This window comes from Fringilla coelebs, assembly GCF_963513975.1.
Source record: "Fringilla coelebs genome assembly, chromosome: 19".
NCBI lineage: Eukaryota > Metazoa > Chordata > Aves > Passeriformes > Fringillidae > Fringilla > Fringilla coelebs.
Genome location: NC_140045.1, coordinates 12,119,602 through 12,134,327, shown reverse-complemented (window position 1 = coordinate 12,134,327; position 14,726 = coordinate 12,119,602). Strand labels below are relative to the sequence as shown.

Sequence of the window (14,726 nt, the reverse complement as noted above, 5' to 3'; positions counted from 1 at the left end):
AAAGAGTTCCCAGCTCTCCTCCCTGCCCCGCGGGGTGGACTCAGGGCATCTCTGCACCCTCCGCGACAGCTTCTGGGGCACCCCCGCACCTCCCGGCACAGCCTCCGGGGCATCCCCGCATCCGTCTGCCTCCGGAACAGCCTCCCGGCTGCCCACGCATCCCCCGGAGCATCCCCCGGAGCATCCCCCGGCACGGCCTCCCGGGGGGTTCCCGCATCCCCCGGAGCATCCCCGCATCCCCCGGCACAGCCTCCCGGACACCCCCGCTCCCCCCTAAAGGGCTCAGCAGCAGCTTCCCAACGGGTCCGCCCGCTCCGGGGGCGGCTTCGCCCCCCGCCCCCGCCGCGCCATTGGCCCCGCCGCCGGCAGCGCTCCGCCCCGCTCCCGGTGATGCCTCGGCCGAAGTTTTCCGCGGCGGGCTCCGCACGTGGGAGCCCCGCGTCGAGCCCCGCCACCGCATCCCCGCCGAGCCCCTCCGGAGCGGCAGCGGCTCCCCCAAGCCAGCCCCGCTGTCCCCCGCGGGGGATGCCGCCCTGAAGCGCCGCCGCGGCGGGGTCCCCGCGTCGGGGATGCGGCGGCGCGCAGCCCCCCGGCCCTGCGGAGCGCAGCGCGGAGGGGCCGCGCCGGGGGGCGGCCGCGGAGCAGGAGCATGGCCCGGGCTCCCCGCCGCCTTCTCGGGGTAGCATGGCCGTGAGCGCGGCGGCCGCCCCCGCCGCCGAGCCGCTGCCCCGCAGCATCTTCAAGAAGTTCCTGGTGATGCTCTGCTCCCTCCTCATGTCCCTCTACGTCTTCTACTGCCTGGCTGACCGCTGCCAGACGCTGCCCGGACCCATCATCGCCGCCGGCGCCGCGTCGGAGGAGGACGAGGGCGGCGGCGGCGAGTTCCTGGGCGGCTCGGCCGAGCTGCCCCCCTGGCAGGCGGCGGCGGCGCGGCGGAAGCGGCTCCTGCAGCGGCTGAAGCAGCGGCGGCGGCGGCAGGAGGCGGCGCCGGGCGCCGAGGTGCCGGCCGGGGGCGGCGGGAGCCGGGCCGGCGGCTCGGGCGGCGGGGCGGGCACGGCCGGCACCCTGGCTCTGCTGCTGGGCGAGGGCAGCAAGCGGCTGCCGCAGGCCATCATCATCGGCGTCAAGAAGGGCGGGACGCGGGCGCTGCTGGAGTTCCTGCGGGTGCACCCCGACGTGCGCGCCGTCGGCGCCGAGCCCCACTTCTTCGACCGCAACTACGAGCGGGGACTCGCCTGGTACAGGTACGGCACGGGCGGCGGGACGCGGCCGGCGACGGCGACGGGGACGGGGATGCAGCGGTGGCCGAGCCGCCAGTGCCCCCCGCTGGCCGCCGCTCCCGGCAGCGCCGTCCCCGCTCCCAAACTACCGCCGAGCCTTTCCTCAGCCCCGCGTTCCTTCCTCCGCTCTTCGAGCACTCTTCCCCGCAGCCCCTCGCTCCACCCGTTCTTCCGTCCCTGCTTCCAAATCCTCCAGCCCTCCTCTCCCGGCTGTCCGCATCCCGGAGTGCCCCAGGAGCCTCCTGTCCCCCAGCGCTCCCGGGATCCCTCCGGCGCTCCCCGCTGCAGCCCGGCTGTTACCTGCTTCCAAATTCTCCAGCCCTCCTGTCCCCGCATCCGTCTCCCGGCTGTCCCCATCCCGAAGTGCCCCAGGAGCCTCCTGTCCCTGCATCCCCCTCTTGGCTGTCCCCATTCTGAGTGCCCCAGGACCCTCCTGTCCCTTCATCCCCCTCTTGGCTGTCCCCATTCTGAGTGCCCCAGGACCCTCCTGTCCCTTCATCCCCCTCTTGGCTGTCCCCATTCTGAGTGCCCCAGGACCCTCCTGTCCCCGCATCCCCCTCCCGGCTGTCCCCATTCTGAGTGCCCCAGGACCCTCCTGTCCCCGCATCCCTCTCCCGGCTGTCCCCATCCCGGAGCGCCCCAGGACCCTCCTGTCCCTTCATCCCCCTCCCGGCTGTCCCCATTCTGAGTGCCCCAGGACCCTCCTGTCCCTTCATCCCCCTCCCGGCTGTCCCCATTCTGAGTGCCCCAGGACCCTCCTGTCCCTTCATCCCCCTCCCGGCTGTCCCCATTCTGAGTGCCCCAGGACCCTCCTGTCCCCCGGCGCTCCCGGGCTCTGCTGCCCGCGGGGTCCGTGACACGCACAAAGGGAGGAGCGGTGGGTGCCCCGCTGGCCCGAGGGCTGCGCGGGGATGCTGAGGCACAGCCAAACCCTGCCACGAGAAGCACGGGCCCCCAATATCTTTATGCTCCCCCAGCTCTTTGCAAAACCTGTGGCTGACCGCTGACTCTGAGCCTCCCCATCGCCTCCCGCAGCTCCCAGCCCAGCGCTGCAGCCCCTGAAGCCACTTTTCCTGCAGTCAGTGTGGACAAAACCCCCCTATTCCCCACGTAAATATTTCAGCATCCCACTAGTGACTAACCCAAAATGTTACTTCCAGGAGCATACCCCACACGCTGACCTTGCCTTTGAAACACTAGCAACGGGTTGATCGGGTGGTTCTCCCAATGAATTAGTGTTTTGTTAAACAAGCCAGTAAACGTTAAAGCCAAGAGGGTTCTCACTGAAGTTGTTCAGGTCTTTTTTTTTTTGTTGTTGTTGTGTGTTTTAAAGTTCGTAGAGGAGCGTCGTTCCGGCAGATTCCTATAGGAGGGCTTGGTTAGGGTGAGAGTGAAACTGATGTCTCCAGAAGTGTGTCCTGTGTTTGTGGCTTTCTTGCATGAACAAGCAGACGGGAGAGGATTTGGGTACCCCTGGAGTTTGTTTTACTTTCGCATAAAGCCCGGCTGTTAGCAGAAAGAAGAGGATTTTGGCTCAGCTTGTGGTGACAGCATTGAGATGTGGAGTAGGGTAGTGCTGGCAGTCCGAGTGTTTATGTAAAAGTCTTAACACGTGGAAGGGATGAGCTTCCTTGTGTATCTGGCAGTGTCAGAAACACGCTGGGTTCCTGCAGCCTGCAAAGTGTGACTTCTCTTGAGAAGAAAGATTTCCTTTTGTGTGGGCCGAAGCTGTCTACAAAATTATATTTTTAGTCTGTGCTTATCCAATTTCCACATGCTGACCCTGTAGCAGAACGGAAACGTTAAAAATGAATCTGAAAAACCTCAAGAACTCTAATCAAGTCTTGACTTTGAAAAATAAACACACGGCCGTGGGGTGGCATCGACTGAAATTTATGGTGGATATGCAGAAAAGCGCTCATTTATCAAAGATGCTCTGGAAGCTTTGAGGAGCAGATGGCAGCGGGACAGACCTGCCTCTGGAAGCAGTCCCTGAGCGAGGAGTGCAGACCTAGACAGAGGAGGAGCCACAGGCATTTAGGGCACAGTGCAGCCCTGGGTGTCGGGGATATAATTTTCCAGAGGTTTGGTCCTGATCTTGCAGCTCTTTTTCACTGCTGGCCGTGCTGCCCCGTGTGCTGTTTGTGTAATCATTATGTTTTAGCAGTTGGCACATGAGCTCTCCCATTAATTGCTGCAGTTTGTTTGTTCTGGTATTTGATGTGCTGAGTTGAGTTTCATCTTTTTTTTTTCCTTTCCTTTTTTTTTTTTTTTTTGTTTTATTAGCCCTGTGGAGGCTGAGGTACAGTGAATTCTTTGTGTGGGATTATTCCTTTGAGACCTAATCTTGCTGGCTTTGCTTGTATGAGTAATCTTTGCTAACACAGGATGGCAGAGCTGCGGTGCCAGCACGCTGGTCACCACTCACAAATACTCATTTACAAACCTACCTGTCTCTCTGCAGGCTTTGTTGTGATCTTTGATGAGGGTTCAGGGCTGGGGAAATGGCCAGATGTTTGCCAGAGGTCCCCATTCCTTATCTTTGGCATCAGAGGCTTAGGTTTCATGTGTGCTGCTGTTTCCCAGCAGTCAGACTAAACAGGTTTGGGGTCATTACAAGGTATAAACACTTGGGTTTGTTTTCAGTGCCCCAGGAAGCCAGCACAGGCAGCCAGTGCCCAGGGAACAAAAAGCTGGTGGCTGTTGCAGAGGTGGAAGAGGCAGCCAGCCTGTGTGGCTGATGCTGCTGTCACAGGGACAGGATGGCTCTGGGGTTTTGGCCGTGAGGAGAGCCCTGATTTCCCCTGGAAATGGCAGAGCTGCTCCCTGTGAGCAGGGGGAAGGGCTGAGCTGTGGCTGCAGCAGCGGGTGATGTCCTGGAGCAGCCAGCCAGGTGTACCTGTGAGCCTTGGTGACATGCTGGGCTGCATGGAAACATCATCCAGGACATAAAGGGAGTCACAGTGGAGCTCCTGGAGAAGCTGAGTTTGTAAAAACCATCTGTGGGATTTCCCTTGGTGAGTGTGGGTTGGATATCAAGGGCTGCTGTGTGCCCAAAGGAGCTTTTTCTGGTTTGGGTTTGAGTCCCCTCATCCAAGTGGGGACAAAAGGAGGGAGGGGGCAGCCCACAATGCTGGCATTGACTTCAGTGCTGAGCTGGCTGCTGCAGCCCTGAACAAGGCTATTGAGCCAGCAGAGTTCAATAGCAGGTGAGCACGGGCTTTAACAGAGTTCAACCGCCAACCCCCACCCCAAAACGGCTGCACAGCCTGGGGAAAACTCCCAGGAACAGGGGCTGAGCCAGGCATGTAAAGAAAAAGAAAAAAAAAAAAGCCTGGATTAAAAGGAAATATCTGTGTTTGCGGGTGATGCTGCGAATGTGGCTCCTTCCCTCTGATCTTTTGTGAGTCTGCACTGATTGAGCTGCCTGTTGGAATGCCATTATACTGTCACTCACCCCAGGAACGTTTATTTCATATGTTTGAATCTGCCTGCCTCTGAAGCACCAACGCCACTTTCACTAGAGTGAAGCCAAGTTAATGTCATTAGATTACATCTGATGCAGGGGAAGATGAAAGATAATTCAAAGTTACTCCATCAGGTTGGGAGTTTAAATCTCTCTCCTCCTCGATGCTTCCAGAGCTGGGGAGTTCTGACTCCTAATTAATGTCCTCTTGGGATTTCTTTCCAGATTTTTTTTTTTTTTTTTGCTTCTTTGTAATCTAGGCAATGATATTTCTGAGTCAAAGGGAACAGAGAAAATCTCAGGTGCTGAAGAAGTCTGAGGTGGAGGAAAAGGGGGATTTTTGGGAGGGAAGATGCTCCCAGCAGGAACAGAGAACATCTCAGGTGCTGAGGAGGTCTGAGATGGAGGAAAAGGGGGATTTTTGGGAGGGGAGATGCTCCCAGCAGGAACAGAGAACATCTCAGGTGCTGAGGTCTGAGATGGAGGAAAAGGGGGATTTTTGGGAGGGGAGATGCTCCCAGCAGGAACAGAGAACATCTCAGGTGCTGAGGAGGTCTGAGATGGAGGAAAAGGGGAATTTTTGGGAGGGGAGATGCTCCCAGCAGGAACAGAGAACATCTCAGGTGCTGAGGTCTGAGATGGAGGAAAAGGGGGATTTTTGGGAGGGGAGATGCTCCCAGCAGCTGTGAGCAGCTGCATCCCCCCTCGAGCTGTGTCCCATCCTCCGTGCCTGGAGCCAGGGTGGAATCAGAGCCCTGGGATGGATGGATGGATGGATGGATGGATGGATGGATGGATGGATGGATGGATGGATGGAGGAGTCAGGCTGCTCCTGGGGCAGAGGTTTGGCTGCTCCTGGGGCAGGGGTTTGGCTGCTCCTGGGGCAGGGGTTTCCAGGTCTGTGTAACCCTGCAGAGCATTCTGTGAGTGAACGAGTGTGGGAGGGAGGGGAGGAGTGTGTGGGTGATGCTGTGGGGACATCAGGGCTGTAAATACAATTTGTGGAAGGTGGAGCAGGACTGGGTGGCCTTCAGGAGGAAAGATCTTGTTGCAAACCTCCCCCGTAAGAGGGAGATGCTGTAGCAGCAGTTGCCTTGAAGTGATCATCATCTCCCCACCTTCCTTCTGCAAAAAACAGCAGCTGTGATCATCTCCCCACCTTCCTTCTGCAAAAACAGCAGCTCTCTGCTGTGTTCAGGGTGTGCCCAGCACAGAGCATGGCTTGTGGGATTGGACATTAAACCAGTTTGGGTTTTCCACTCCCTGCTGCAGGTAGGAGGGGCTGCTTTAGCAGTTCCTTCTCCTTGTCCTGGGAACATCTCATCTCCCAGACACATTTGACTCACTAATAGCATCAAGCACAGCCTGAAGCAGTTTCCCTGGAAATTGCAGCCTTGGACAGCCACATGCTGAAGAGGATCAAGGTCCTTGTTTATTTATTAGCTGTGTAATCAAACACCTCCCGAACCGAGCTGGCAGGGCCAGGTACTGTATAAAAAGGAAACAAAAGGTGGTTGTGGCCCCAAAGCACAGCTAATTCACTGTAAACAGCAGATGGAGATGGGCTGAGCCTGTGCTGGCTGGGCAGGAGTCCCTGCAGATGGAGGATGAGGAGGGTCTGTGGGTGCCTGAAGGGACCTTTCTTTGCTGGGGAAATCAGGGCTGGAGTTTTTGGGTCTGTATAAGACACCAGCTGGTTCTGGTGCTCAGGTGTTTTGCCACTGCCTGGCAAGACTGGGATACTCCAAGGGTTTTCAGCAGAAATCTGCAGCAGTTTGGGGGTTTGGGGAGATGTGGTGGCGTGCCTCAGTTTGCCCAGGGGTGAAGGGAAGGTCACTGCCCTGTGCTGCAGGGATGGAAGCAGCAGGGCTGGGGTGGGACAGCTCTCTGCAGCACAGACAGAGGAGTCACAGGGCTTCTGATGGGGTCAGTGCCACCCAGAGCTGCTGGCAGAGCAGCTTTGGCTGTCCCCTTGTCCCTGGAGGGACTCTCACTGTCCAGACACTCCTTCAGTTCTGCAGGGAACTGGGGCTGGGCTCTTTCCCCTGTTACTCCTTAAACAGACCCCAAAGGGTTATTGGTTTTTGGTGGTTTTTTCAAGCATTTTGTGTCTCTACGTATCCCTTCTGTTTTCTGTTAATGGAGGAGTTCATATCTGGGGTTTGTGTCTGTTCCTGATGATGGAGTGAGCTCTTGAGTTGGCATATTAGGAGAAGTCGACCACATTCCTGTCACAAAGCACCAAAATAAATACTGCAGATTTTACTGGACTTCTTTTTTCCAGATGCTGTGGTCTGAACAGGGGAGATTCAGAAGTCTGTAGCCCATCCTCCTCCTCAGTCCTGCTTCACACCCCAGTCCTGGAGAGAGCAGCACCTTCCTCACCCCCCTGTGCCTCTGCCCCTGCCCGAGGTGTTTGCAAACAAAGCTCCCCTGGCCCTGTCTGCTGGTGCTGAGCAATTGGGAGAATTCTTGGGCTGTCCAAGAAGTTGTCAGTAAAATTCTCAGAGCCAGCTCTCGTGGAGAGCAGCCCAAAGCTCATAAATGAGAGTTCATTTATGGCAAAACTTGGGATAAACGTTGGAGAAGCAGCAGATTCACCTGCTTTAGCCACTTTGTGGGTGTCCAGCTGTGCTCACAGCCTGTCCTGCTGCCCTGGGGGGGCTCCTGGGGTCCTTCCATGGAGTCTGGCCACACCATCCCCACCAGGATGTCTTTACCACAGCCCAGCTTGGATTTCACCTTTTGAAGTTTAGAATAGGAGCAGTGAGGTCTGGGGAGGGGGAAGGGAGCTGGTGCACTTCCAGAGAGTTCAGGGCAAAGAACCAGTGCTCAGAAAACCTGAGAGGAGCCCCCTGTGTGACACAGGCATGGAAACTCCTGAGCTGCTAATGATGCTGTTCCCCTGGAGAATTCTGAGGTAACCCAAACTGCTTTCACAGGGAAACAGCAGCTGCTGGAGAGGGGCAGCAGGGGCAGGGTGTTGTGGCCGTAAATCTTTGCAAATTCTCATTATGTGCAGGTATTGTGGTCAGTGAAATTTGTGCTGCTGGGGTTGGGCACTGGGGTCATCCCAGGGATTGTGTCTGTGCCTTTCTCCTGCATAACCCACCTCCTGGGAAATTCACTTTTTCATGGTTTGGGGTTAAGCACGTTCAGCTCCACACCCACCTGAGCCCTGTGCCAGGAGCGACGTGAGCAGGAGGGTGCCCACAAGTGAGGGAATAAATAGAGCTGCTCCAGGAAGTGAATTATTCCTGGCATTTCTTCCATTGAATAATGTGCTTCTGCAGCAGGAAATCTTTCAGCAGAGAGCAATTGCTGGTTCCCTTCATGCGTGGCAGGACCATCCTTCTTGCTTCCTGGAAGTGAGGAGACTCGTTATGTGCTCCTGCTCTTGCAGCACCATCTGTTGCAGGATTTGAAGATCCCTGCTCAAAATCCCCCAGGCTGCTGGCTCTGTCTCTGGTGGGAGATAGAGGAGGAACGTTTCCCTGTCTCCCTGCTGCCCCAGGGGAGCTTTGGAAGCCTCGTGGTTGTTTTCCCCAAGGCTGAGCAGCTGTGCCTGAGTGTCACATAAGGAAATCCCCCTGGGGTGATTCCAGGCATCTGGGGACCCTCCTTGCACCAAACTCCTGCAGCTTCAGTGGGATCCTGCCTGGCTCCCAGCTCTGCCCATTGTCTGTAGTTCCTGAACAGCTGGATCATGTCCATCCACAGCCACCCTTCTCACACCATCCCCTGGGGACAGATGTTCAGGTTCAAGTGCAGCATCACCACGGGAAGCTGGCTGTTTATCCATTTAATAATTTATTTCCCTCTCCAGTGGGGTCTTTTTTTTGTTAAAAATTGCTGCAAAAAGCCAGGCTGATTTGTTCTGCCATTGCCTGTTGGGAGAGGGCTCCCTCCCATAAACCAAGCTGTCTGGGGAAGCCTTTTATGGAAAATCAGCAGATCAATAATTGTGCCTACTGTGTCTTCCCATGTGTGGCTCTGTGTGTTTGTATCTGCAGCTTTCAACTCTCAGTGTTGCATTTTTTCATCACCATTTCACTTCTGCCTTCATCATCCTGTCGTGTAACACAGAGCATCTTTTGTCATTCATTCCACACTTTTGCACAGCCTGAGCTGGACTGTTTGGGAAGCCTGACTGCAGAGGGCAATCCCAAATGTTGGCTCTGTAGAACAAGTGAGAAACATCTGGATTTCCCAGTTCTGTGTCCTGACTCCTCCAGCTCAGAGTCAGTGAGTGAAAGGCTGGAGCTGTGCTGCCCAGGAGAGATGTTGTGCCAAGGAGGTGCCTGATTGTATTTGCAGGGATGCCCTGATGAAGGAAGGAATTATGTGTCTGACTCCATGCTCTCAGAAGACCAATTTATTATTTTTATAATGCTATATTAAAAAACACCAAACTACATTATACTAAAAATACTTACTAAATACTAAAAAAATAATAATAAAAACTCATTACTCTTTCTAGAGTCTCGACACAACACTAATTAATTAATAAAACAAAACAACTCACGCTAAAATTTAATAAAACAATCACTTGTAAATAAACAAGCTCCAAACACATTCCACACATAAACACAAGACCAAAAACCCAAATAAAATAAAAATTATTTTCTTTTTTACTGAGGCTTCTCAGCTTCCTAGGAAAAAAAAAATCCTAAACAAATTTTTTTTTTTCAAAGTATATAAGTATCACAGGTGTGGTGAGCTTCCCTTGGCATCAGCCACGTCCTCCAGGCTGCTCCTCAACCTGCTGCTTGTGCTGACAGCAGGAAAAGTTCCCCTGACACCTCTCACAAGGGTTGGGGGTGCTAATCCTCATGTCTGGGCTGACTTCCATCTCTGCTAATCCTGGTCTGTGTCCCTAAAAATGAGTTCTGCTGGCTCCAGTTGCCCTTGTCCCCTGCCCATGGACCCACCCCAGGGCTTGGGGTGCTCTGCTTTTGATTGCTGAGAGATGGTTGTTCTGAAAGCCACTTGGGGTTTTCCTGCCTGCAGAAGCTGCGTGTCACAGCAAGGCACAAAGTGAATATTGCACAATCACCCCGTCCCCCTGCCCTGCTGAACCCCGCTGGGTGAACGGGAATATTTGCCCTTAAATGTTTGCCTGGCGTTCAGCATTCTTGTTCGTGTGTGGCAAAGGTTGTCCCAGCCTTCATCACCTCTGAAGGAGGATAAAAGCCACAAAAGGAAAATCTCAGTGCCTGCAGCAAGCAGAGCACAGGCAGTGGCATGCAGAGCTGGGGCTGACAGCTGGCACAGCTGGGCTGCAGGGCTCGGGGAGCCCTGGCTTGTCCCTGCTCATTCCTTGGGCCAGAAGCCTCTTCTGGAGGGAGGAGGTTTCATGGGGTGGGTACTGAGGCAGGGGCTGTCCCTCCTCCCCTCTCTTGTCTCCATCTGTCCCATCAGCAACAGGTTGGAAAGAAGCAGAATTAGAGACTTCCTCGAACAGTGTGAGATTAAGCTGTGAAATTGGCTGCCACGGGAGGTTTTTAGCTAAAAGAGTCCAAAAAGCACCCTGGAAGTGCTGGGCAAAGAGCAATGCACCAGGAGCTGCTGAGTGTGATGGACCAGAAGCAAAGTGCAGCTGAGGGAGCTGCCAAATCTTACCTGGGAGGGACCCAGGGTCTGCTCCTGCTGCTGGCACAGGAACGAGCTTGTGGCTCACGGGGTGACCCAGGGAGCCTCATCTTCCCACAGCCCTTACTGCAGGGGAAATGTGGTTGGTGTTGTTCTGTGTTTGTGTTGCCCACAGAATGATGAGCTTGGAAGAGACCTCTGGGATCATTGAGTCCAACCTGTGCCCCAACACCTCAGCCAGACTACAGCACCCAGTGCCGTGTCCAGCCTTTTTTAAACACATCCAGAGATGGTGATTCCACCTCCTCCCTGGGAAGAGCACTCCAGTACTTTATTATTCTTTCAGTGAAAAATTTCTTCCTGATACCCAACCTGTACCTTCCCTATGCAGCTTGAGACACCAGTACCTCCCCTGGAACAGCCTCCTGAGGAATTCACTTGGAGAGGCTGGGGCAGGGAAGGGCTCCCAGGCTGACCCAGATGCTGCACAGAGAATTAACGCAGAGTTAATTGAGTTTGACCGTGCCCAGCGCCCCGGCGGGGTCAGCCCTGGGCTGCTTTGTTTGCTGTGGGACAGCTTGAGCTCTGCCCTGCCTGCACAGGGGGTCGTGGCCCCTGTCACATCCCAGGGACCTGCTGTCCCCGTGGTGTGATGTGACAGGGGCAGTGAGCTGTGAGCTGTGCCTTTTGGGGGGGCTGCACTGTGGAGTTTCATCTCTCCCAGCTCCCTAATTGCACTCGGGCTCGCTGGCAGAGTGACAGCACCTCGGGATTTCTGCTGCTCACAGTCACCCCCAGGTGTGTCACAGTCTCTTTTCCCAGCCTGGCGGTCAAAGAAGGAGTCAGAGCTCTTCAGTTCTCGTTCTCAAGGTTCTTTATTGTTTCTTACCTATAAAATTCTTTCTCTGTCCAGCCGAGGTCAGCTCAGCAGGACAGACAGAGGCTCTCTGCCTGCCCCTGGGGTGGTGTTGTTATCTTTTCATACTAAAAACTACATGTACAATATTCACCATAACTTCCCAATACCCATCACCTATGTTAGGCAGTGAGCTTCTACCTTAAACCAATCCAAAAGTGCCACCATCACAGCAGAAGATGGAGGCCAAGAAGAAGAAGAAGGAGGAAGGCTGGGCACACCCAGATCCCTCCATCTTGCCCCCTGAACACCCATGCTAAAAACCCCAAAAATCTATTTTTCACCCTGTTACAAAGTCATTATCATTCTACTTTCGTGGCTTGCAGATCCTCATATAAGGTTGGTAATTTTTTCCATGGGTCATAATCAAAATCTCAGGTGTCCTGGGCTCTGTGCCAGGGTCTCTGAGCCCCCTGGTAGGGGTTTGGGCAATCCAGGACAGACAGAGGGACGTCCTGAATTCTGACACCTGCAAACCCCTGGTCACAGCTGATGGCTGGGTGTGTCCCCATTCTTGGTGCTGCCATCCCTGCAGTCAGTCAGGCTGTGGGGATGCATTTAGGGGTTGTTTGACCCCCTCAGCTTCCAAAGATGCATCAGCCAATGCCACCACATTTCTCCTCACAGAGAAAAGCAAGGAACAATTCTTCCCAAGAATATTTCTGGGTTTTACATTCTCTGAACCTCAGAGAAAGGAAAAACAATTCTTATCATTTGCTGTGCCCGTGTTTGTGTCAGAGTAGAATGGAATGTGGAGATTGTTCACCCACAGTGATGTTGTTTTGTTTGTCTGTGTGTGTGTGTTGGGACTGTGGGCTGACACTCATGAGTTTCAGAGCAGGGTGTGCAGGGTTTAGTGCTTGGCAGATTCAGTTTAGATGTAATGTAATATAGTGTAATATAATATAGAATAATATACTATAATAAAGTAATTAATTAGCCTTCTGATAAGATGGAGTCAGATGCATCATTCCTTCCTTTGTCAGGGCATTCCCTGCAAATTCTCTAAGCCAGGATGTCCAGGGGTGTTGGAATTTCAGCATTTCACCCTATGAGATCACACATTTCTAACCAACTACACACCCAGTGCTATAAATCAATTTTGGAAGCCGTCTCCACAGCCCCATGTCAAATGCAGTGCTCTCCTGTGGGTCTGTGCCTTTCAGCACAGAAAGTTTGGAGTTCTCAGCATCCAAGGGTCCAGCCCAGGGGCAGCTCTGTCCTGGCAGTTCTGCCATGGCACACACAGGAAGGAAAGTGCCCTGTGCACTGAAACCATCCCATGTGCTGTCCTCAGGGAGAGGGCACTTGCACACCTCCAGATGTGGGAGTGGAACCCTGAGATGATCTCACTCCTGCCCTGGCCAGCTTTTTCCAGCCCACTCCCAGCCCAGAGCTGTAAAGGAGATTCCAGCAGGATCCTGGAGAGGAGGAGGGGGCCTGGGCACTGTCCTGCTCTCCTCCCCTTGCAGCACCAGCGCTGGGCAGTGCCAGAGGCTGCAGGCACATCCCTTGCTGGCAGCCCCAACCTTGGTACTCTGGGGGAAAAGAGTCAGGAGGGAGCTCTGGGGAGAGATCAACAGCTGAGCTGAGGCAGGGCTGTGGTGATGTGGCACATTTCCTGGTGATGCTCCTGTTGTAAATCAGAGATGACTCCGAGGAAGGGGACAGAGAATGATGCACCTGACTCCATCATCAGAAGGCTAATGAATTACTGATGAATTACTTTATTATACTGTACTGTGTACATTTCATCTGAACTGAATCTGCCCTGCACTCACTCTTGCTCACACTGCACAGAGCTGCACCCATCCCTGATTCTTTCTGCACCCATCCCTGATTCTCTCTGCACCCATCCCTGATTCTCTGCACCCATCTCTGATTCTCTCTGCACCCATCCCTGATTCTCCCTGCACCCATCCCTGATTCTCTCTGCCTGTCCCGTGACAGTCCCACACACACCTGTCCCTGAAGGCCAAGGGAACAAAACACCCTCACTGTGGGTGAACAATCTCCAAATTGCATTCTGCTTCAGCACAGCACAGGCACAGCCAGCAGGATAAGAATTGTGTTTTCCTTCTTCCCTCTTGTCCCACAGCTCCTCTCTGCTCAGAGGACATGTGAATACCACATGTTCCTGCTGCAGGGGGTGGTAAACCAACGTGGCAGGTACAGATCTACCTGCACCCCCAGCTTTGGAGCAAAGTGAGGGCAGGGACAGTGGGACACCCCCAAGGCACAAGCCTTGGGTCACCGTGCCATTGCTGACTCAGCCACGGGCCCTTCCCTCTGCAGAGATTTCCAGGAATGCCCTCCTTAGCATCTCCCACCAGGCAAATCATAGCCAGCATATGGTTAGGGAGAAATTGGATTTACCCTGTAATCGAATCAATGTTCAATAACAGGAATTCCAACTCCGAGCTCCGTGTTTAAAGTGCTGTTGGTCTCTGGAGCTCGCTGGAGTTATTTAATCTAATGAAATCCCATTACTGGCTCATGAGGGTGCTCCACAGGATGTCCTTCCTAGCAAGGAAAGCAATGGCTAAAGAATTGGGACAAATATCCAGGGATAAATATACAGTAGGAGAAGGGGCTGAGTGCAGTATGTTGAGGGTTTCACCTGGCAAGAGCTCAGAGCACTTTGGCTGCATCACTGCAGTGGTGGCTGTCACTGCTCAGGACATGCCCAGGCTCCTCCTGTCACCTCCCTGGGCAGGCTGTGCCACCTGGTGCCACCTTTTCCCTTTTCCTGGCCCTAACAGGGGTTTTGTTCCTTCACCCATCTCAGTGCTCCTCCCAGCATCACACCTGCTGTGCTTGCTGCACTGGGCTGTTCTCAGCACTGCCTCTCCCAGTGCTGCTCCTGGCTGTGTTGGGCTTTGATAGAACCAGGGAATCACCAAAGGTTTGGCTTGGAAGGGGCCTCACAGACCTTCCAGCCCAGGTTTGTACAAGCCCCATCCCTCCTAACCTTGAACACTTCAGGGATTTAAGATGGTTTCCCCCAAACCTGCTGTACTTTTCCCATCTGCATCAAGCAATTTTTCCTAATCTGCTTTACAGAGGGAGACAGGAGCTGTTCCAGGTCACATTTCCCACGCTGGCTCTGTGACAATTTCTGAGCCTTCAATCAATTCCATCCCAGCAGAGTCAAGCTGAGCCCATTGCACCAGTTGCTTTCCTACATGCTGAGCTCGTTGTATTCAAATATCCTGGAATTCTCTCAGCAGAAGGCAGGGACTCTGCTGCTGACAAATACCAGCCAGGCTGCATCCTGTGTGCAGGGGGAGTGTTCCTTCCCCTGCAGCACGTGCTCCAGTTTCCCTTTATTGCTTCTTTCATGAGACTGATACTTATTCTGCATCACTCATTTGCTACCAGGATTGGAACCATTAGAGCAGAAAGTGACAATTTTGAGAAGTGTGGGGTAGGAGACCAGTGCTGCCCCAAATGAGAGGGATCAAACCTGACT

The 14,726-nt window shown here is 54.2% G+C and overlaps 1 protein-coding gene across 1 annotated transcript in view; it reads left to right on the top strand.

The window, feature by feature from the left end:
- Nucleotides 1–684: 684 nt before the first annotated feature.
- Nucleotides 685–14,726, top strand: part of LOC311160992 (heparan sulfate glucosamine 3-O-sulfotransferase 3A1-like) — a gene marked incomplete at both ends in the record, with an annotated part of 30,718 nt that continues 16,676 nt past the window's right edge. The window contains one exon of the mRNA XM_084218218.1: nucleotides 685–1,244. Within this exon, the coding sequence (XP_084074344.1) occupies nucleotides 685–1,244 (560 nt within the window). The remainder of the gene's footprint in view (nucleotides 1,245–14,726) is intronic.